The 21,574-nt window shown below is 44.2% G+C and overlaps 1 protein-coding gene across 3 annotated transcripts in view; it reads left to right on the forward strand.

The window, feature by feature from the left end:
- The window catches only part of zgc:172282 (leucine-rich repeat and fibronectin type III domain-containing protein 1-like protein), a 126,358-nt gene extending 104,999 nt beyond the window's left edge, over positions 1 to 21,359 (forward strand). The window contains exons 9-12 of one of the 3 annotated variants that reach the window (XM_053873884.1): positions 3,209 to 3,849; positions 8,513 to 8,613; positions 9,935 to 10,712; positions 20,674 to 21,359. In XM_053873884.1, the coding sequence (XP_053729859.1) occupies positions 3,209 to 3,849; positions 8,513 to 8,565 (694 nt within the window). In that variant the 3' untranslated portion in view covers positions 8,566 to 8,613; positions 9,935 to 10,712; positions 20,674 to 21,359. The remainder of the gene's footprint in view (positions 1 to 3,208; positions 3,850 to 8,512; positions 8,614 to 9,934; positions 10,713 to 20,673) is intronic. The other 2 variants (XM_053873885.1, XM_053873886.1) reach the window with 2 other exon arrangements.
- Positions 21,360 to 21,574: the final 215 nt, after the last annotated feature.

The following is a 21,574-nucleotide window of genomic DNA, read 5'->3' on the forward strand; positions in this document are numbered from 1 at the left end:
AGCTGACTCCTCTCAATGTGGAGCAGCGGCTCTACTCCGAGCCTCTCCCGAGTGACAGAACTTCTCACCCTATCTCTAAGGGAGACGCCTGCCACCCTTCGGAGAAAACCCATTTCAGTTGCTAGTATCCGGGACCTTGCTCTCTCGGTCATGACCCAAAGCTCATGACCGTAGGTGAGGGTCAGGACGAAGATTGATCGGTATATAGAGAGCTTTGCCTTTTGGCTCAGCTCTCGCTTAAAGTTTCTTGACAATAAGGGTTCTTGACTATTTATGCAATGATTTAGAAAAAGGAGAAAAAAAAAACATAACCACAATGGATATTTGGTAGTCTGTATTATTTGTTATTCAGCCAAGTATTTTAAATTTACAAATTTTCTTGGCGGTGAAATATCCCACCTTGTTTTACCTGTCGCACAAGGGCATTCCATCCGTCAGTCTTTAGCTTTTCCATCCTACTCCACCTCTTTTTGTGGCCTGTCATGGTGTTTCCAGGGCAATGTATCCCAACCTGTTCTGGGTTTTCCCAGGGGCCTCGTCTCCAACTCCATAGTTTCTTCAGGAGGTCCAAGAAAACTCTACGTAACATTGCAAAGCAGCCACCAATGAGCTGACTATTCAGTCAAAAGACTTCATCCATACTCTTTTGTCCCAATGTTGTTCATATAACTCCATATCTACATTTCATTTGCAGAAAGAATCATGTGCTGCGCGATGCTGTGTGGCCTCCATGGTCAAAAAGGCAGATGTTTTAAATATTATTCTACATTTCAATTCGTGTCACCTCTTTTCCCACCTACTCACATTTGAACTTGGGTGCAGCTCCCTCCTTAGCGACGCCTAAGGGTAGTTAAGGTTTAAGCAAAACACTGAGGAGGAAAGAGTCTGTGAATGTTGAGGTAATTAAAGTGTTGTGAGTAATGTTTGTCTCCCACCTGCTGTTTATTCGGAACTATTTTACACTGCAATGCTGCAGTCTATTTCTGCTGTATTATGAACACATTTACGGAATATGATTTATAGGCAATTTTTCTAAAACGCTGCCTCCGGCTAAAGTCTAGAAGCACCAGCATAACTTGTCTGCACTTCTGGCCAAAGAAAAGGCTCATCAAAACGGCAGTATTTATGTAAATAAAACCTGATATTAGTGTGTGGTCATAATGTTCGTGTTAACCACCGCAGCACAGGTGTGGGCAATATGTTTTTTTTTGTTTTGTCTGTGATGCATCCGCACTATATAAATGTTATTTGTTAATCCAAAGTACAAAGGGAAGCATTGTCACGTCTTGTTTCGTGCAGCACAGTTATTAGGAGACAAACAAACCAATATGACAAAGAGTCCAGTGGATAACAGGGATTTACAGCAGAGCTGAGACTGTGATGCGCTTTGGCTGCCTCCCTGTAGGTTTTATTACTGTAATATCTCCACAGCTTTGCTCCAGTCTCACCCTGAAAAACTGATCACTAATGTGCATCAGCGGAGCCATAAAAGAATGGTTTTTAAATAAAGTCCTGTTTTCCCACGATTGTTATAGAAGCCTGAGCCTCTGAAAAGAGCGCTGGGCTCCTGTCCGTCTCCATGACAATACAGTTGGAATCAGTCACGACTTGTGCAGCGTGGGGTGACATATTGACAAATCATTTGTAGCTCCGCGTGGCCAATTACAGGAGTTTCAAAGCTCTCTGCATAAAAAGTGCCTCTCATTTCAAGGTACTTTTCCAACCCTAACCCTTTGTGTGCCATTCTTCATTAAACCAAAAAGTACTTGAAACCACATGGGAAAACGCCAAAGTAAATCTGAATAGACCCGACATGGATTCCATTAATCTGGATGTATTTATTTCCATATTTCCCTGAGGGGAAATGGCGCAGTGGAAAAAAATAGAATTGCACGATCTACCTCGGGAAACTGGAGATAGGTGGTGACAAAGGGGGGATTCAGAAACATCTTTAATTTGAGAATAGTGATTTACTCGCAGCTTTGGGCTTTGGAGCTTTGTGATTTCTTCCTGCTCTTTTTTTCAAATCACAGGCTTTGGAGATATAAAAAGTGCAGCTGTGGCGCTGCGAGCACGAAATGAACCAAACACAATGACGGCCCATGAATCATTTTGGGACACGGGGAAGCTGGCCAAGTTAATCCTATCATCTCATCTCAACTTGGGATCGGACTGGATGCCGTCGTACAAGTTTCACTTATTGTTTGACGGCGGTGTTCAAGTGGTTAGAGAAGGACTGCGGGAATCTTGCGCCGCTCTTTGTATTCAGCTGAGTCGGCTCGCATACTGATGAGGTCATCACAAAGCATTCCAGTTCATTCCGATTCCAACCAGGCTTCAGCAATATTGAGAATTCATATAGTTCTTATTTGGTGCGGCTGTATGAAGATGCAAAGTTTCCACCTAATACACAAGCACATGCATACTCTCACTCATCAACACAGTCTTCTGCTATATTCCTTCATTCTAACTGGAACTAACATCTCTTTCATATTTGCCTGTTTGACTGTTTGACCCATCTCGGTGATGATGACACTGTTTCCCTTGAGTCTGGTTTCTCCACAATAAACTAATAATTCAATATACCTGTAAACTGGGTGTGGCAGTCAAAGTCTGTAGGAATAAATACACCATTGGTGATGTTTTTCATTGACTTTTAACTCCGCCCCTTTTTAATGAACAGATTATTATGATTATTAGACACACATATATAAATTTCATTAACTAAATAGTTTATGAATTACATTGATTCTTGCCTTGGCTTTATTTTCTCCTGTGAATAATATATTTGATGTATTTATTTACGTATTTGTTTGCTTATTCATTGACAATTTTTAAAAAACAAAAATCTTTTTGTGTGATGAAGTAGTTTGTCAGACAGTGAATTAATGCTGGTGAGGTTGAACTATGGAAATGTGCTTTAAATAAAGAAGAAGAAGAAGAAGGAGAAGGAGAAGAAGAAGAAGAAGAATCCCAGAACTAGATACATTTGATGAATGTCAGTGATTTGTCTCCACGATAAGTAAATAAAAACTCTAGTTATAGTGAAACAAAACAATTATTGGATGTCAAAATTGAGGTGGTAAAACTTACCACCTATTTATTGCTTCCATTTGTCTTTACAACATTCATTTGCTTGAGGATACACTATGGAAATTCTTCCATCCGATTTTAAGTCTCATGTCTTTCCGCTCCTCTGTCTTTACAGGATGATTCCATCGAGCAGCAATGACTTCCTCGTCCGTGACCTTGCTGCCGGACGGAACTACGACCTCTGTGTCCTTGCTGTTTTCGATGACGTCATCACGTCGCTGACTGCCACGCGCCCTTTAGGATGCCTATCCTTCACCACGGACACAGAGTTCAGCCAGTGCCAGGCGTTGCACAGCCACTTCTTGGGGGGAACAATGATCATCATCATCGGTGGGATTATAGTGGCGTCCGTGCTGGTCTTCATCATCATCCTCATGATCAGATACAAAGTTTATAGCCATCAAGGGGCCGGCCACGGGAAGTCAGCCATTTCTTCAAGCATGCCGAGACCACAGAGCAACGGTCAAGGAGGACAGGTCCAAGTCCTGGCCCACTCCAGCTCCAAAGTGACCGACAGCCAGGACGATCAAGCAGCTGGCGCAAACCGAGTCATGTCACCCAGCAACACCCTGCGGGACACTGTGGCGTTGGTTGAGGAGGACAGCAGTGGGCAGAGCATGACAAGAACTGACTCCTTGCCCAATGAAGAGTTGCTGTCCCCCACTAAAGCACGCTTCTGCTCCAGGGTGGCCATCGAGATGAAAAGCAGGCCGCCATCTGTCGCCAAAGAAGCCACCTCCCCCAAGGACCTGGCAGGTATCAGAAACATAATGTTGAGAAGATGAGAGGAAGGGGCTTTTAGAGGGTGCGATCAAAGACAGTGGCGCTGAGAGAGCAAATATGGGGATGTTGGGGGGGAGAATGTTTGTGAAACTGAGGCAAAGTTTGGTGTTAACTTGCACAAGATAATGAAAAACAGAGCCTCAACCAAAGGTAATAGTCAGTAGCACACAGAAACCAATAACTTATGTTTGGTTCTGAGACGGGCACCACATTGTTATGTCGGAGATCAGACTCTGTGACCATGTGGAAGGGTTTTTGCTTTGGATTTAATCAGATTGAGAGGCAATGTTCAGTCTGGTCATGTGCTACACCTTTCTATTTTCCATCCTGTGCCAGGTCTCTAGAGGAAAATGATGTGAGCTTGTTTTCCTACGTGACGCTATGATCCAGCAGCACAGTGCCCACCAGCATTTTTATCTTCGCCCAGTGAGTGACTTCCTGAGTCTGGCTCCACATATGGACGTCACTTGGCTGCTTCAAATGGACCGAGAATGAAAAATCGATACAAAAAAGAAACAAGTGACAGTGGTTGGTCATAGTGAGACATGGGATTTCATTTGGAAACCCTGAGGTCGAGGAGAAACCGATCATAGATCAACAAAATATATAAGTTCATACACATTTATGATTTTTTTTCGACGTAGTATTTGGACGGCTCCTTCTGCTCAACTGACCTGCCGTTCGCTGTAAAATGTTCCAGAGGAGAACACATGAGAAAGCCTTGACAGATCCTGTCCCACCTCTAGGCTTGAGCTTTAAGTAACCCGTCAACCTCAGCCCCCTTGACCGTGTCCTCCACATGGAGCACGGGTGAGATTGAGCAGGTCCCTCAGGATTTCTTCCATCAACGTCCGGAGTTCAAGTGGAGGTTAACTGTGCCCTGTCTTAAATAGACACAGTATTGACCGAGCACTTGGACCGGCTCCTGAGTTGCCAAAGGGTGGATTAGAATCATCACGCTGCAACTGAAAGTCTTCTCGATGGTCACAATTAACTCCTGTGTGAAGTCGCGGCTCCCCTGGAGTCCTGAACCTCCCTAAGCCTGGGTAGGCCTCTTGCTGAGCGTGACAGTTCCGTCTGCGGTTGTTGCCATGACAGGTCCAACAAATGCCTTCCTTAAGGTCTCAGTTGGAATTGGTTTTGGGAATTTTACAGGAAGAACAGTGAGACTGTTTCTTCATAAGTAACAGTTTGTGAATGGAGACATGAAAACAGACACGGAAAAGCTGAGGATTTCAAGTGTTAAAAAGTTGAAAGGATTGTGTGAAACTCCTTCCCGCGGTTGTATAAACACGAGCGAGTGAATGGAGGAGCAAGCAAAGAGCAGCTCACACTGAACCCCTCCAAATGAGAGACAGAGGAGCTCAGCCGTGTTTCGGCCAGATGACCTTGGACAGACCGCGCAGCGGAGTGTTGTGCGGAAAGCCGTGGCTCTCTGATACCTAGAAATGACTATTCCCATATCCATGCTGATATCAAAGGCTAATTTGAGAAGATGTTCCAGAGGGTGCATGTGGCAGCCGGAGAACAATCCCAACTCCATTTGATGCAGAGAAATTGGTTCATTTCCAGCTTCAAAACTATCAGTAATGTGCGAGCTTCATGCCTCCATCCGCAGTCTCTTGATCTCTCGTCTCCTCGTGGATCATCCTCTTGTGCCGGCTTGGCTGCTGACATCCTGAATCAGCTACACTCAAGGATCTGCTTGGCTGAAAACGAAGACATTTTCTATCGCTTACATTATGATTCCGTCTGGTTTGGGGCACCGAAGAGTGTTGTCTCCTGCCCAAGAAACTGCCAGACCGTTTTTGCATTCACTATTCCTCTACATTATCTCCTCATACATGCCACGCGTCTTGTTCTTCCATTCAACACAATTCATTTCTATCTGAGGTTGGTGTAGTTTTTGCTGTTGCAGAGGAGAAAACAGATTTGTTTAAAGCTAATAACCCAAGTTCAGCTGAACAATTGGAAGCTTCAGCCTCATCGTTTGAGATAGTAATGGAAAATCATTGCTCAGCTCAGCCATTACCCTCCAGCACAATTGATAGAAGCTCCTTTTATATAATCACACCCTTAATATGACTGGCCATATTTCACGCTCAGGCACATGTGCGGAGAGTTGTAGAGGACCAGCAATGCTAACAAGGTTCTTAAAAGATGAGATAACGTGCTGCTCCGGCAGTTTTTTGGTCCACAGCGAGTGTTCTTCCGCTCTCGTGTGAGTCTACTTCTTTACCTCTACTCTGCATAATTGACGCAATTTCGCACGAGTGGCTTAAACAGCTGAGTAGATTTATTTTCTCAGCTGCTGCCGGGACACTGAATAGGCCGCTGTAAATGCTTTAAATTACGTGTCAATGGGACTGAAGTTGATATAACTGAGCCAGAGGTCAACTATATGTATAGTGATGGTGGAGAAGGAGAGAGGTTTCGCAGCACTGCGCGAGCGTTGTGAAACAAAACATCAATCGCTCACAGGAAGTGTTTATTTTCACACTATCTAGTCATAAAATAACAGGGTCGTATTTGAGCACCTCTCTAAACCCTCTGTCTGAATCCATTCATGTCGTAGTCTTGGGGCCTCTTCAGGGTGAATTTAAATGCTGAATAATAGTCTGTGCAGATGCCGGAAGGTGTTCGCAGGCAGAGCCGTGTGTGTGTGTGTGTGTGTGTGATGTGCTTTGCTGGTTGCTGCATTGCAGCGAATGCAAACATTGATCCCATCAGAGTAAGCCATCGTGAGTCAGTCTGCCTGCGGAAGAGAGCGACTCGACAGATACACACAGAGACGTCATTAAAGGGCCACGGTTGTCAAAAAGTTGACGGAGCATGGAGAAACAGCCGACACGTCCTTGATGCTGGGTTTGTCTTTTTTGGCTCAATGGGTTTTAAATAGCTTTTTTTATTACGTTGCTGGTCATGTAACCACTTTTTGATATTTTGCCTGAAGTGGAATTTATATATAAAGAATGGAATCTCAGTGAAGTTAAGAAATGATCTGTGAGGGGTTATGAGGCTTCATGAAACACTGTCCTCATTCTCACTAGATAGCACTGTCTGCTCTAAAATATTTGTGTTTGAACAACCATTTTAATGAAACTTCACTTCATTCATAAACCAACAGCACCACCTGCAGACCTTTAAAAATAAGGACACGTGTTTCATGAAGCCTCAGTGGCCCAGCATTATCATGTTCATAAAAAAAATACAGTAGAAGAAGCAGAGGTTGCCGACATGCTCTCACTTCAGCACCTGAAGGAGCAAGTAGTGATGGGCGGATGAGGCTTCATGAAACAGTGTCCGTATTGTTATTGCTCAATAGGTGGCGCTGTTGGTTGAAAAATGAGGTGAAGTTTCATTGAAATGGTTCAAATCCAAAGAATTAGTGCAGAGAGTGGAATCTAGTGGGCTGTGAATATGAGGACACTGTTTCATGAAGCTTCATCAGTCCATCACTGGGAGCAAGACTTAGTTTGCCAATTCCCTGAACCGATCGGCATGAAAAACTGGTTCAGGGCCTCAAAAGTCGGTTGGTGTGTGGTATTCTCTGTTAGAAAATACAGAGGAAGTGGAAGCTTTTATGCCCCATGTTGACTAGGAATTCAGCCTCACGTTGAGGCAAAGGTGTTTCAGGAGTCAAATGTTTACCCACCCAAGTGACTGACAGGGTGAGGGTTACGTGGCTTGGGACTGTTGACTGCAGGACGCAAAAGTCCACTTAAGAAACGTTGTTATTTGGCGCTTTAGGAGTTTGAGAATGCTTATTTCGTTCCGTGAGCAGTGGCTCTGCGCCTGTCGTTCTATTCTTTCTATTCTAAAAACACCTAAGGTCATTGCAACATTTCTTCTTGAGTTCGTCCAGTGTGACCTCGCGGCTGAAGAAGGAAAAAGAGGATGCGTTTGAAATGTGTGCTTAATGATTGGTTACCTTCATACACAACAGCGCTATCCCAGACTTCACACCTTCTGTGGGCGGGATGTTGAGGGGGTGTTTGGAGCGTAACCCCTGAGAGGGTTTGTCCTACTTCCATGTATACAGTAAAAATTGGAACCCATCTCACCAACCCAAACTCAATACAAATTCCTGTTTCATCAACTTTATATGGACCAACAATATTCTGCGTCATGGTGTTGATTTCTGGCCGTCGAGAATGGAAAATCCATTCCGTTAAGAAAATGAGGTAACTAAAGTCGAACACGGTCGACTTGTAATTTACAATTCGATTTTCACTTCCCGTTCAATATGTTTATCTGAGCTCAGTTACGTCGACAGCGTCCACTGTGGGCTGCCATGTTGAACAACGAAGACTGTGACCCTGGAGCCTGTCGTGAATTTGACTTGGTCATCAGTCCTCTCACCACACTCTCCGGTGCCACACCCGGGTTTCACTCATGCCTGTCACCCTGCATTAATTCACAGGTCCCCCCTCTCAGCTATGCAGCGCTCACCCTCTGACTCTATTCTTTATTTATTGCCCGTCTCGACTACTTATCCGTAATTTACTGTGTGTTTTTTTCTGCTTTCTCCCCACATCAAGTTAATGTGTGGCATGATGTTAGTGTTTTTCCACCATGTCTCCTCTGCTGTCTGGCTCTATTTCCTCTCAAGTCAATTTTTCTTCTCTGCCTCCAGCAGCAGACGACAAGCGGCCTCGTAATGTCGAATGGAGAGACTTTGAGATCTGATGGTCTCTCGGCCTCACAGAGTGATTGTCCCATCTCTTCACGCACTGAGTAATGACTGCCTTTGAATTTGAGCACCCCTCCCCAGCCTTCCGTTTTTCCTTCCCTCCTGCCGATCTTTACCTTTCTTTACCTTCTTGTCTGTCGTGGAATCCTGCTGTGCCTTTTGCCTCTTAAATGATACCTTCAGCATAAGTGATGAAGCGTTTTGCTGCAGCCAGCAGTTGCAGTCACTTTGAAGAAGCGATGGGCTGAAAACCAGTACACAGCTCAGTTTGTTTCTGTCATTTCAGTTCTATTTTTGGGACACATGCATCCATCTGATCCCGCTGGCACCCACTTATCATATTCACGTGCCTTCCCCTTGCCTGTATCACCTAATTCCGTTCATCCATCTGGACGGCGGGAGTGACGGAGGAGGGGAAGGCGGGAAGATGGAGAGGAAGACGTGCGCCGGCTTTGATGGATGACTACAGAGCGAGACATTTAGAATCCTGTGCTTCATCCTTAAACTGACACAATAAGTTGCACATAATTCTGGTCGGGAAATATCCCCCTCAACAAATATCATCTGAATGGCAAGACAAATAACACATGTGGTGTTGCAGTCATGCAGGGAACAAAGCGCCGTCATTCTTTGGGGTATCGCTTGTCTCTTTGTTGTCAGTTTTTGGAGGAGTTTTTAGGTCTTATGCTTCAATCTTGGCTGACAAAGTAGCACTTAGATGATATAACAGTGGAGACAAAACTGCTTTTTTAAACAGACAGGCAGTTGGAAGATCATTTTCAAGTACAGACTAAACATTACTTCCAGATGTCAATGGGCTTCAGTAAACAAATCAGGATTCCCATCGTATTGGTGACGTTGATATATTGATATACAACCACGCACATATTGTTTTGCCATTTTGCCAGGTGTATTTTGTAAGCAGTCTCATTCTCACAACCCAGTCAGTGAGTGGCATTTAGGTTAAGTACCACTTACCTTTTCATACAGCGAATGGATGTTTGAATATTCTCTCTCGACTCATTTTCTCTCATGAAAAGCTGATTGATCATTTTGGATGTGCCATCATGCGTGTGGAAAGCTTTTAGTCACTGAAGCGGCATGTTTCTCTGATCAACTGATGGATGGCAATTGTGGTCCTTTTAAAGAGATATTTGCTTAATACATGTGAAGGTATCTATTATCTAGAACCAAGAGGAACAGATCAGAGAAAATTCACCGCCAAGCCTGATGCTACTTTGTGATTGATCCCTCTGCCCAATTCTTTTCCGTCCCAGATCCCTGCTGTTATGTTTTTTCCTTCCAAAAATCTGCAACTTCTTGGTATCAAATTCCAACTACATCTCTGTCTCTTCTGTTTTCTAGAACAATGATGATGTTCTGAGGGGCAGATGTGGACACCAACCCCCAGCAGGGACAGACGATTCCCTGAAGCAGAAGAAAAAAAAAAAAAAAAAAACGGAATCAACCTCCGCCTACACCTGTTACTCCTGTTTACTCCAACGGATTTTTTTGTTTGTTTTGATGGACAGGTTTGCAACGCTGCGAAGTTGTGGCATCGGATTTGCGTGGGATCTCCAACTCAAACACTAAATGCTGCATCATCTGCTTGAAAAGACATGGAAACTCATGCAGCGATGGTTAATAGCCCAAATAATACTGACAGGAATGAAGATGAACGCACAGCTCATATGAGACGGACTCACCATCTGGTGCGTGGTCGACATGCATGGACAGATATGAAGTGGATTACCAGTGCAGGATTACATATAGGAAGCTGGGCACACATGTATGCAGTGAACTGAACTCTATGATTTGGATTGAAACAAACTGCTATGAATTCCACTTGCAAGCAGCGACAGCGTTTTCGTCACCACCGCCAGCACTTGGAGGCAACGGAATCTGGTGTTTGAGCTGCCTGAAAAACTTAACCACGGCTCTCCGCTGGCGCTTGTTTCGGCTACACGTATCTAAAACACTGACCCTACCAACATCAGGCTGGGTTTGGAGTCGGCACACGTTGGGTTGAACCTCCAACCGTGAATAAACTGGACAGAAAGAAGGGCCAGCCGGCGTCGGCTGCTTTCCACGGATGATGACCTTTGTCCGCCTCTGGCACGTGTCTCCAGACCCGCGGAAAGAGGTGAGCACTTTCCAGATAATCACATGAGAAGTGTCCTCCAGCAAACACACGGGCTGATTAATTAGCGCGACACATGGCTGTCCACCCTTTACGGCGCCCGCCACACGCGCTTACGCCTCCCTTCATCTCCCTGTGTTGTGAGTACTTTGTAACCTAACGAGGGCAACACTTAAACCAATCCTTCCTAATTGCCGTCAGCTGCACGATTAGAGAAGAACCCTGGCTTCTTAATCCACTGCCAATATCCTTGTGAATGTTGTAAACATCCTGTTTGGCACAACCCTGAGACAACACACTGCCGATCAGATGTTGGTGTTCAGCACTGACTGAAACCCAGCGGGAGGATAGAAGATGTTGCTGGAGGACACTGAAGAGTATTTAGGGGGGTGAGATTTGTATCCGATATATGAATATTTCAACACAAGAGATGGATAACTCCAGGAGATGTGAGCTAGAATCTCAGTGCACAGCAATGGTTTATGGAGTTGAGTTCAGCTATTACTAGTACAGCAAGGAAAAGATTGAGAGTGAAAACTATTGAAAAAAACGCAATGAAAAGTATAATAAAAAGTATCCAAATAAGAGGAGGCTGAGCATGGTGGATGTCTGCAGCTCTGCACATGTGACGGTCAGCACAAAAAGCACAGAGTAAGTCCGAATGGAAGAAGAGATAAATTAGGACAGAAATACTAGAGCTCAGAAAAACGTACAAAAGTACACGATGGGGCATTAAAAACACTGGAGACTGGAAAGAAGGTCAATACTGAGCATGGAAGCATGACATTCTGGCGACGCATCTGGAGCCGCTATATTGAAGTCCAACCACAACAGAAAAGCAAGGAAGTAGTGGATGTTTTCTTCCTGAACACAGATGTGTTTCATTATATATTATGCACGCAGAACCACAGTTATATCGTGTTTTGCATTGAAGCACCGCATTGGCCTACACTTACATTTATCATGGATTTTTTTTTTTGACCAATCTAGACATGTTTTAGAGCAGTGTATGGCAACCTTTTTTTAAGCCACGACACATTTTGTTTATTGAAAAAATCCACCAAAGGAGCCTCAGCCAAAGCGCAGTTGTCTGAAGTCCTGTAGCAAATCAACGAGTGTCAATAAAGTTTTGAAGTGAGACGTCACTGCCTGATCTGGTCCACTTGCCAGTTGTGGTCGGGATGTTGCTGCCTGCTCTGGTCCGTCGCTGCATAACCCTGGTGAACCTTGTGAAGTGCTCACTCCTGCTCCTTTTACGTTTATGTGAAAGGGTTTTCCATAATCTCTGTATTGGATCGGAAGTGATGCACTGTGCAGGTCAAATGTAGTGGAGGAGCTTGAAATTATTATTGATTCAGTGATGCTCCATAAAAATAAAAAATAGAATATCAGATAAAAACATATACTTTCCAGATTAAAATGTGAAATTGGGACTATTTCAAAATTTGGAATTTTCAAAAATTCCAAAACCTGTGCGATATTACTATGCTCGTAGAACTTGCACATGGGCGTTACTAACCTACGGTTGCGCCACCGGAACATCAGGAACACATCGGGCAAGCATAGGGCGGGGAGCGACAGTCACGTTAGCCGCTAGCTCAGGGGTGCAGACAGGGATCACACCATCATTCTGTTGTGAAGGAGTATGGTCATGTTACAGGCGCATCTGGTTTGAAAACAAGTCAAAGTTGTGCAGTTGACTGGCTTATTTCCTGGTCTGTGGGATGAGGGGCACCACTCACAGTTAGACGTGATGGACGAATCTAAGCGTCAACGTAGATCTCCGCACGTTGGTAGATCATCAACATGACCTAATAGTTCATGAGTTCATATCATCATATCGCCCACCTCTGTCCATGAAAATGATGGTCTCTCTTGGCTACACTCACCGGTTTTAGAGAACTTTCTGTTGACTGTCTTGTGCAACTTATCATGCTGAAAAGACGAAAACAAAAAGACACAACAACCAATATGAGGTTCGGTCATGACTGACACCAAAAGTATGGCACAAACCGACTGAGGAAACATATGTTGTGTGCAAGTTCAATAGGCAGGGATGTTTGCTTCTTCTGCTGTTTTTATTGAATTATATACTTTTTTTCGACTTGAGGGTGTATGCGATTAAAAGAAAAAAAAAGTTTCACCCCGGAGCCATTTAATAAATCAGGAGGAAATCGTAAAAATGTAGAAAGGACAATTGGATTCCCTTTTCTCCCGATCAATACATTCTCATTCCAAGGGGTGGCTTCTTCTCAACTCTTTTTTTTTCTTCTTCCAAGAGCCATCTGGTTCACTGAAACTCGTAAAACAGTTTCTATTTCCATTTCCATTTGATGGCTCTTCTTTGATGCCCTTGTCTTATTATTCAAGATCCAATGATTCGAGGTAATACGTTTCTGCGGCGGTGTGACACTCATGGCGCATCAGTCTTTGCTGTTGTTATTTACTATCGCTCATTCAATTCTCCGTGTTTACCGCCTCAAAAAGCGCATTTAAAAATACGGCCGGTCCACACGAGCTGCCTCTGCTGGAGTAAATCACAGCTTTATTTCATTGTCAGTCATAAAATGAATTTGATAGATGCCCCGCAGACTCCTTTGATGGAGATGAAGTATGACTGATTCATGGAGTTCCCTCCTCCGTGACCCGCCACTAATTGCTCCTTCCACCTCCTGTCCGTTCTTCTCCGTGCCTCCAACGGTCATGTATAGTGGTCACAGAGGCATATTTACAACTCATTATCCGCTCTGATTGATTTCTATCACGTATGATTGCAAGTTAAGGGGAGTTTTAGGAGGTCAGCCACACCAATTACACTTTCATGAAACTTTCAATTAGCGTGTAACTGCTCCTCCGCCGACTTGAAGGTTAAAAACCTGAAGGATGTGTCAAGGTATTCATGCAATGCTCTGGATTTAGAAGTATTTTAATATAATTTTCTCATATTCTCTAACACCGACGTCTGTGATACTGGACTAAATTACGAGAATAAAAATCACATTTTCTCTCCAGCGCAAGTAAGGTTTAAAATGAAGAGGGCTGTGTCACGGTGGCTCAGGGGAACAGACCCAAATGGTAAAAATCACTGCTGGTGTACAGAGGACTCGACACAATGAGGTTAAGTTTAACAGAGTTTTAATACAAATATACAGAAAACAGGACACAAACAGGAAACAAGGAAATCAAGGGCGTCGCCAACAAAACACGGAGCGAGGAAAACACACAGGGAGGAGGAAAAACCTGCAACAGAAAATAGGCGAATGAAAGTCAAGCCTAAATGTTGGGGACAACAAAAACGCACTCCGATAAACTCACGAGGCCCAAATAACGAAAAGCACTTGGTGTTGGAATAAATACACACACACACAAGGAAGAAAGCTAACAAGAGAAGACAAAAAGTGAGTTACTTAAACGCTCGCACAAAGCACACAGATGATAGTAAAAGAAGAAGAAGAAACCAAGAGGGGCGGCAGATAAGACGCGCACGGACAGTTTTGATAACTTAGATTGTACGTGCGTGTCTTATCTGCCACACGCTGGAACAAATGCACGTGAGGAAGATCTTTACCGGTGGACGCAAAGTAACCATCTGGCAACACAGCATAGGCTCCAGCTGTGCTGCTGTGAAGCTGAAATGACAACAGGAAATGGAAACAAACAAACAAAAACGGAAATGACTAAACAAAAATATGTGAACACAGAAACGTGACAGACTGTCTCTGGATGATTAAAAAACCTGAGAAGCCACGGCACGTCTGAACAGAGGAATCCCAGGAGCCAGCGCTAGATATATACAAACCCTTTCAATTATTTTTGCTTCCCTCCAACTGTGTGTGTCAGGGAAGGGACTCGGATGAGTGACAACCGTGGGACATCTTTATGTCGGACACTGCTGTCCTGACAAGTGAGATATGCGGCCCGCGGAATGGCAGCCAAGACTCTGATTCATTGGCTATTCCTCTCACATCTGCTGCTGTGTTTTCTTGCGCTCACGACAGCCAACCTACAGCCCTGCGGGACAGTTGACCCGCTGTCTCAGGAGTCATCTGGGACAGAATGTTCTGGGAGACCTGCGTCACTTGGCTGGCTTTTGCCACTTCAGTCATTGATGACCTTTATTATACAGCTGCAGCAATGAATGCCAGGGTTGTTGATCATTCGGGTTTGAGATCCCGAACTTTCTCAGGGGGAACGGCATCCCAACTTTATCCAGTTAATTATTCAACATACTTTGTCGTCTGTTGATGCCCTCCTGACTCACTACTGCTGTTTACTGCTCTCTCTTTTCAAGCTGCTAAAAAATGTGTGACACAAAAATAATTCAATGTGACCATGAGAGTAACACACAGTCTTGAAGAATATTGGAGAATCGTGATTATGGAATGGCAGATCATGCGAGCAAGCAGAAAGTTTAAAAACAAAACACACTCCCAAAGGAACCAGAACTTTTGTTCTTTATCCAGAGGCAACAAAGATGGACTATTGTCAAGTATTGTCAAGTTTTGACCCTTTCAGAATCAGAATCAGAATTGCTTTTTTGCCATTGTCAGTGAGTGCCACCAACTAGGAAAGTGCTTTGGTACATTGTGCAATAATGAACAAAAAATAAAAATATGTAACTAATAGACTTTCAATTGAACGTTTTGCAGCGTTACCAGACACCAGGGTCAACATCACGTGAAAAAAGCACACAGTCGTTCGGGTCAAGCAAGGAGTGGTATCCTTCACTTACCATTCTTGAAATATGACATATGTAGACGACGTGTGTTGTGATAGGAGTGAGAATGTGTTAAGAAGCTCAGTAAAGCGCTTGTGTGGATTGGTGGTTAGCAGGTTTTTGGCCAGGGAAAACCCAGCTATCATCCAGAACGGCATTGTTCATCTTTTTTTGTCAGTCCGACGCGTGTCAGGAAGACGACAAACTCAGAATCCAGGTCACAGTCAGTCAACAATTCCACTGTAGCACCAATTGCCACTGGAGGGCGGAGAATTTCCACCATTGTTACATCTTGTTCGTGTCTCATCAGAGCTCCGTATCAGGTAGTAACAGCAACACCGCCCCCCGTGGTGTCCGGTGGTACTGCTCCATTTGGTCCGCATCCTTAAGCTATGTGGAAATGAGCAGGAATATAGAGGAAATGAAGATCCGGATCCAGGGTCATTCGTGACGGTGAGCATCAATGCGCTTTTAAAGGGACTGAGATGAATGACAAAGCTAGAGTGGCAAGATGGTTACTCATGGTGGTGGGGTCAGGAGTCATGGAACCAAAACTGACATTCTTTCATGTCACTTGAGGGGCAGTTTCCTACTGTTTATCATGAGTCTGTGTGGGGCATATTAGCGCCCTCTACAGCAGCAGGCACTGCTCTTTGAGAAGGTCCCTAGAAACTTACCCATTGTTTTATGGTCACAATCTGAAAGAAAAAATTTGCAAGTTGCTCATGTTGGACATAGAATGGGGGCCACAGCTGTGTGAGGTTTTCTAAGAAGCTACTGGAAGTGGCTCATGTGCCATTTACAGGTGACACTCTGTGGAGACTAACTGAGGGGACGCGCTAGTTTCATTCCACAGCTGTGGAGGCAGCGTGTTCCCTCGTGGAGCTCGATGACTTCTTTTGTCCGGCCATGTATAATTCAACTGCTGCCCCCGTGACCGGATCCGCGGTTAGCGGAAGACAATGGATGGATGGATCCAATAAAACCATAGGAGCATTGTGCACAGACAGCACAGCTCAGCGAGTATCGTAGTAATGGATTATCGAGCTCAAGTGTTCAGGCTGAGATATTCGATGTCTGTCATGGAATGTGCACTTTGTTCCGGACAACATCGAATCTTATCCTCTGTGGCTTTTGGCAAGAGGACATATAAGATAAGCAGATCTACTTACACAATGCAGTCAGAGAAAAGGACAAGCGCATGGATTATGCAGGAGAGGAGGATGCGAGTAAATTTGAGGATGATGTGCAAAAGGAGTAATAAAGGCAGGAGGAGAAATATAGATAATGCTGCAAAATGGGAAGGAACGGAGGGGAGAAGAGAAGCGGAACACTGAGTGGGAGTGTGTGGGATTAGCGTGTACTGAGCTCCTCTTCCATTGTGCTGTGAGGTTCTTTGGACCCTCAAAAAGAAAATATGAATAATAGATGTCAAAACAGAGTAAACACACGCACATGCTCACAATGCAGGTTTATTTCAGTCTGTGTGTTCCTGTGTGACTCTTTCCCCTTTTAAAATGGCTGCGAGAATCGGGACGTGCTCAGCCGAACACTATTCAGTGAGTCAGCTGCAATGTTCATAGAAAGCCCTCTCATTGATACAGGGTTGCATATGGATTTGAACCGACTGTGTATATGATAATTCTTCAGCTTGACTGTGATTTGATGTGCAGTTGCACTTAGTCACACGTCAGGACGCTGCTCCTCACTTGGTGGGCAAGTGTCCAAGCAGCAAATGCATTTTCAAAATGCCCAAAAGGGAAAGAACATGAAACTGGACAGTGGTGTCATATTTAATGTAAACATCAAGCAACAAAGAGCATCTTGTTCTTCGACAGATGCACCAGAGAGATGTATTATTGGTGACCTTTTCATTTTCACAGCGAAAGCAGCAGAAAACTGAAAAGAATATGTTTAAAGAAAGTTGCTCATCTTTCTGAGCCAAAAGAAAAGGATGACTGGGTGAAGAAGAGGCACAGGCTGAGTTGTGTAGCTGGATTTTCAGAACGGTTATTTCGTTTTTAGAAATAGTAGCTCCTCCATACTGAACGTTGATGATTGTCCCAGAGTGGAATATTAGTCTGCACTTAAGAAAAACAAAAACAAAAAACATTTTATAGTATACAAAAGCTAAAATCTTATTTCATAACACATGGCTTTAAGACAGTTTGGTTGAATTTCAGAGCCCAGTGATGGGCTTCATGAAACAGTGTCCTCATTTTCAGAGCCCACTAGATGGCGCTCTCTGCTCTAAAGTCTCTGGCTTTGAGAAACATGTCACTGAAACTGTTCTTTTCAGAACTGAAAGCGCCACCTACTGAGCTCTGCATCTCTCTGTGTGATGTTGCTATGTTATTCCACTTTTTATACTGGACCGCTCCGATTTCTTCCCTCTGTCAAAAAAATCGTACAGTTCAACTGATGATTCCATTGGTCTGAGTGTGAGCGATTGTTCTTGTGATGCTCTGTCTCCTGCCTCCCACCCCAGTTCGCTCAGACAGACTCCACCCTCAGCAACTCTACCATAGAAATAAACAATGGATATTGAGCTCCTGCTATTCACAGTATCTACCATGTACATTGGCTTCTTATACTCCTCATGTGCAACTGGTGCACAGGTTTGGGCCAGTGGTTAGGATTCGCCTGTGTAAACAGGGCAGTACCTTGTTGCGTGGAGAAGTAGTTCCACTCGCAGCTCCATGTTCTCATGTGTGCGGAGTAAACTAAGTTCCCATTTGAAGAGTCATAACGTGCGACGTCACAGCTGCACTGTGAGCGGCTTATTGTTGTCCTGAAGACAGAAGCAGCTTTGTCACTTCAACAGAATAACCAACAGAGGGGGTTCCCTCTTTGGATGTGGAAGCAAAGCCACCACACGCTTTGAAGAACGAGGGATCAGATTGCATTTGTCTCAGCTGCTGTTATACGGAATGTTGTACGAACGAGTCGACGCACGAGTCTTTTCAGAGAGGCATGTTCACCAGGGGCTTGTTAGTGCGTGGAACTGGGGCGCTAAACTCATCAAGCTCCTGGAAAAAAAATAGAAAACAATTGAATATGTTCTCACCTAAACTATTTTGAAACAATTCACTCGACTCAATCAATGTGAATGGCATTCCCAAAAATTGCCGTGTGGAGAGTGCAGCCTTTTCTAGCATGAAATGCTAAGTCTGACCAGAGAGTTGTCAAGAACACTTCTGTCTTGACCACGGGTTGCCAGAGTTGCACTCTACTCAAAAGACCCCGTGACCCACAGGGCTACCTCCACTGTGGTACAAACTCCTGAAATAAATAAAGGGTCACCAACACCAAGTCGACCAAGACTCAATAAGCAAGGAGAACCAAGTCTGAATGATAATATTTCCATTTGTTGGGTACTTTTTATGGCCATTGCGCAGTAATTCAAAGCTATGTTCAAGGACACGTACATCAACTCGCTGTATAGCTTTGCTGGCGACAAGTGATGAGTGTGGAACACGTGAATAAAATATGAAAAACAGAGGTAGCAATATTCGGCAGGTTTCAAGAAACACATCGCTGGGGGAATTTACATATAAATGGCTGTGTGTGTGTGTGTGTGCAGAGCACCTCCAGTGATGTGGAGGGAGATTTTCTCTGATGCACAGTTTACTGCGAGCGCCAGCTGTTTGTACACTAATAGTTCTGTTGTGTTTTTCTTCGTGTGTACATGAGTTGGACTTTATGGAAGCAAACAAACTCCCAGTCCGTCTCTGTTTAACTGCTCTGAAATGCAATTCAAACGTGGTCGTAGCTTGAAGAAACACCATCATTTGAGAGGAACGGCAGGTGTTCCGGGTCTCCCCTCTTCAGACCCAAGCAGCACTGATGGATCCCTGCCTTGTGACCCGCCAGCTTGATTCAGCATGGATTCCCACTTGATCCCAACCACCTGGAAACACACCTCTCCCCTCTGACACCAAAGAGCTCGGGCACTGGGTGGACAGGCTGCCTTGCAACCCCCCCGCCCCCCACCCTTCTCCCTGCTTGTCTCCAAAAGCTCCGACTGATGTCATGTGTGCTGGGAGCTGATGTTTACTCCGCTGTATGCCAGAGTAGATGATGTCACTCTGGGTTATGCGCTAGATGAAACACAAATATGCTCTACCCAGCACCCAGAGGAGTAATAAACTGCTGCAATCCACTTTTAAGGAGACATAAAAATGCGATTAATTGGATTAATTTTTTTAATCGACAGACAGCACCAAAAAAAACATGCTAAAGGCGGAACATTGTCAACATTATTGACCACTTACGTTGATCGAATCTTCAGCAGGTGTGATAAATGTGCCGTTGATCGTGAGTTAACTCAGCTTTAGTGCGATTAATTGAGATTAATATTTCAATATATTGACGGCCCTAATATGAATATGTTTGCATCTCAGAATTAAGGGCGTGAATACAACCATAGCTTTTGTAGCCAATCTGCTAACCAAAAAAACACAAGGTTTTAAGCTCATTTTCCTCCTGTGAAAGTCTTCTGTCATTGACTCCCACACTGCATTTACCCTGTAAAAGTAAATATGACTATTGACATTAAAGCTGCAGCTGTGGATGTGATATCTTACAAGAGGAATTGCTGCTGTATTGCTCCTCATATTTCATTTGTTTGTCATGAAACTCAAGTTTGTCAGGTGGAGATTTGTGTGGGTGCTTTGCTCACCAAGCCCTGCGACCTTTGACCTCCGCTCTGTGTCCCCTGCTTCAAACCAAGCCCTTCATAGTGAACATTGAAACGAGGAATCCTCGTTCCGACCATTCATAAAGTGGTGTTTGGGAAAAGGCTTAATATGGTGATGTACATGGCTTTCATCAGGCGGCAGCTGGGACCTCACTTTGAGGTATTGCATAGACCCTTCATGAAGTCATTTCCTCTTTCAGAGGTTTGACAGAGGCCTCTAGATGAAAGGAGCCCGTGAGCAACCTGAGGACCGGGTGACTCCAGACTCTGGGATCTTCTGGCTGTCACTCACTGAAGCAGCTGAGGAAAGAATGTTTTAAAATCCCTGCTACAAATTCAAACGCAACGAATAACATCTGACAGTAAATGGAGCAAACACATTGTTTTTGCCGCACGGTGCTCTGACTAGGACTTGTCAAAATGGTAAATCTTTGGAAGCACAAACTCGCTCACTCATTCCGGCACGTACCCCGGGCGTATTTGTCTACGGTTTCAGAGGAAGAATGCATGTTTTTCATTTTGTGTTAATTTATTTTTTCCTTTTCCAGGTGAAATCACCCAGAGCCAAAAAGCCCGAGAGAAAACCTGCGTCGCCACACGAAGTCCAGTCCAGAGATTCCACGCGACTTTCACCTCTCACTGTTACCTTCATTCCAGTTATTCCAATTGAGGAGCGCAGTCCTACTGTGAATACAAAACGTTGTTAAGATCTTCGCGTCTTTATCGTCACGTTGCCATTATCGCCGTGGAGAGTATTTACTTGCACAGCATGAGGAACTAGCGGTCTGACTTGGCTGATGGAACATCCAGGTGAGATGATTCGAGTCCAATCGTCTTTCCAAAGTGCTACAGAAAAAAGTATCACGCGCTTCATGACACGACGGTCCACAGCTTTTTGCACTCACTATACATCTCACTCAAGATGCCGTCACTTTGCAGCCACGAATCTTATTGCAGTGGCATAGTTTCCAGGCAGAGATGTGAGATCTGCAAGAGCCAACGGTTGTAGACATGGTTAATATTCTCTGTAAACAGAAACACTTTTGCCAAAAATGTACAAATGATTTCATCCCCCCTTGGTGTCTCCATCGTTCCATTTTTTTTTCTTTCTTTCTTTTGTTTTTTTCTTTTGGGCTTTATCTTTTGTATTGTACATAAAGCAATTTCAAATCTTATAGTTTTGTACATGTAATTTTTATGGTGTGTGAAGAATTTCTAATAAAAGAAAATAAAAATGGATTAGTTTTTCCTGGACTTGGTTTTCTTGCAGACATTGTAATATTCCATGCAGTGAGTTTGCCATGCCAACAGAGCTGAAACAAATGGGTGGAGGGATGTGAGGCTCACGTGCCCATTTCAGCCGCACCAAACTTGCAATCGGCAGCAGGAAATGGAAATGTCTTTCCTGCTACCTAGCGATGAAAAATATGGCCTTTGTTGAGGCAGTTC

The sequence above is a fragment of the Synchiropus splendidus genome, chromosome 8 (genome assembly GCF_027744825.2).
Source record: "Synchiropus splendidus isolate RoL2022-P1 chromosome 8, RoL_Sspl_1.0, whole genome shotgun sequence".
In the NCBI taxonomy this organism is placed as follows: Eukaryota; Metazoa; Chordata; class Actinopteri; order Syngnathiformes; family Callionymidae; genus Synchiropus; species Synchiropus splendidus.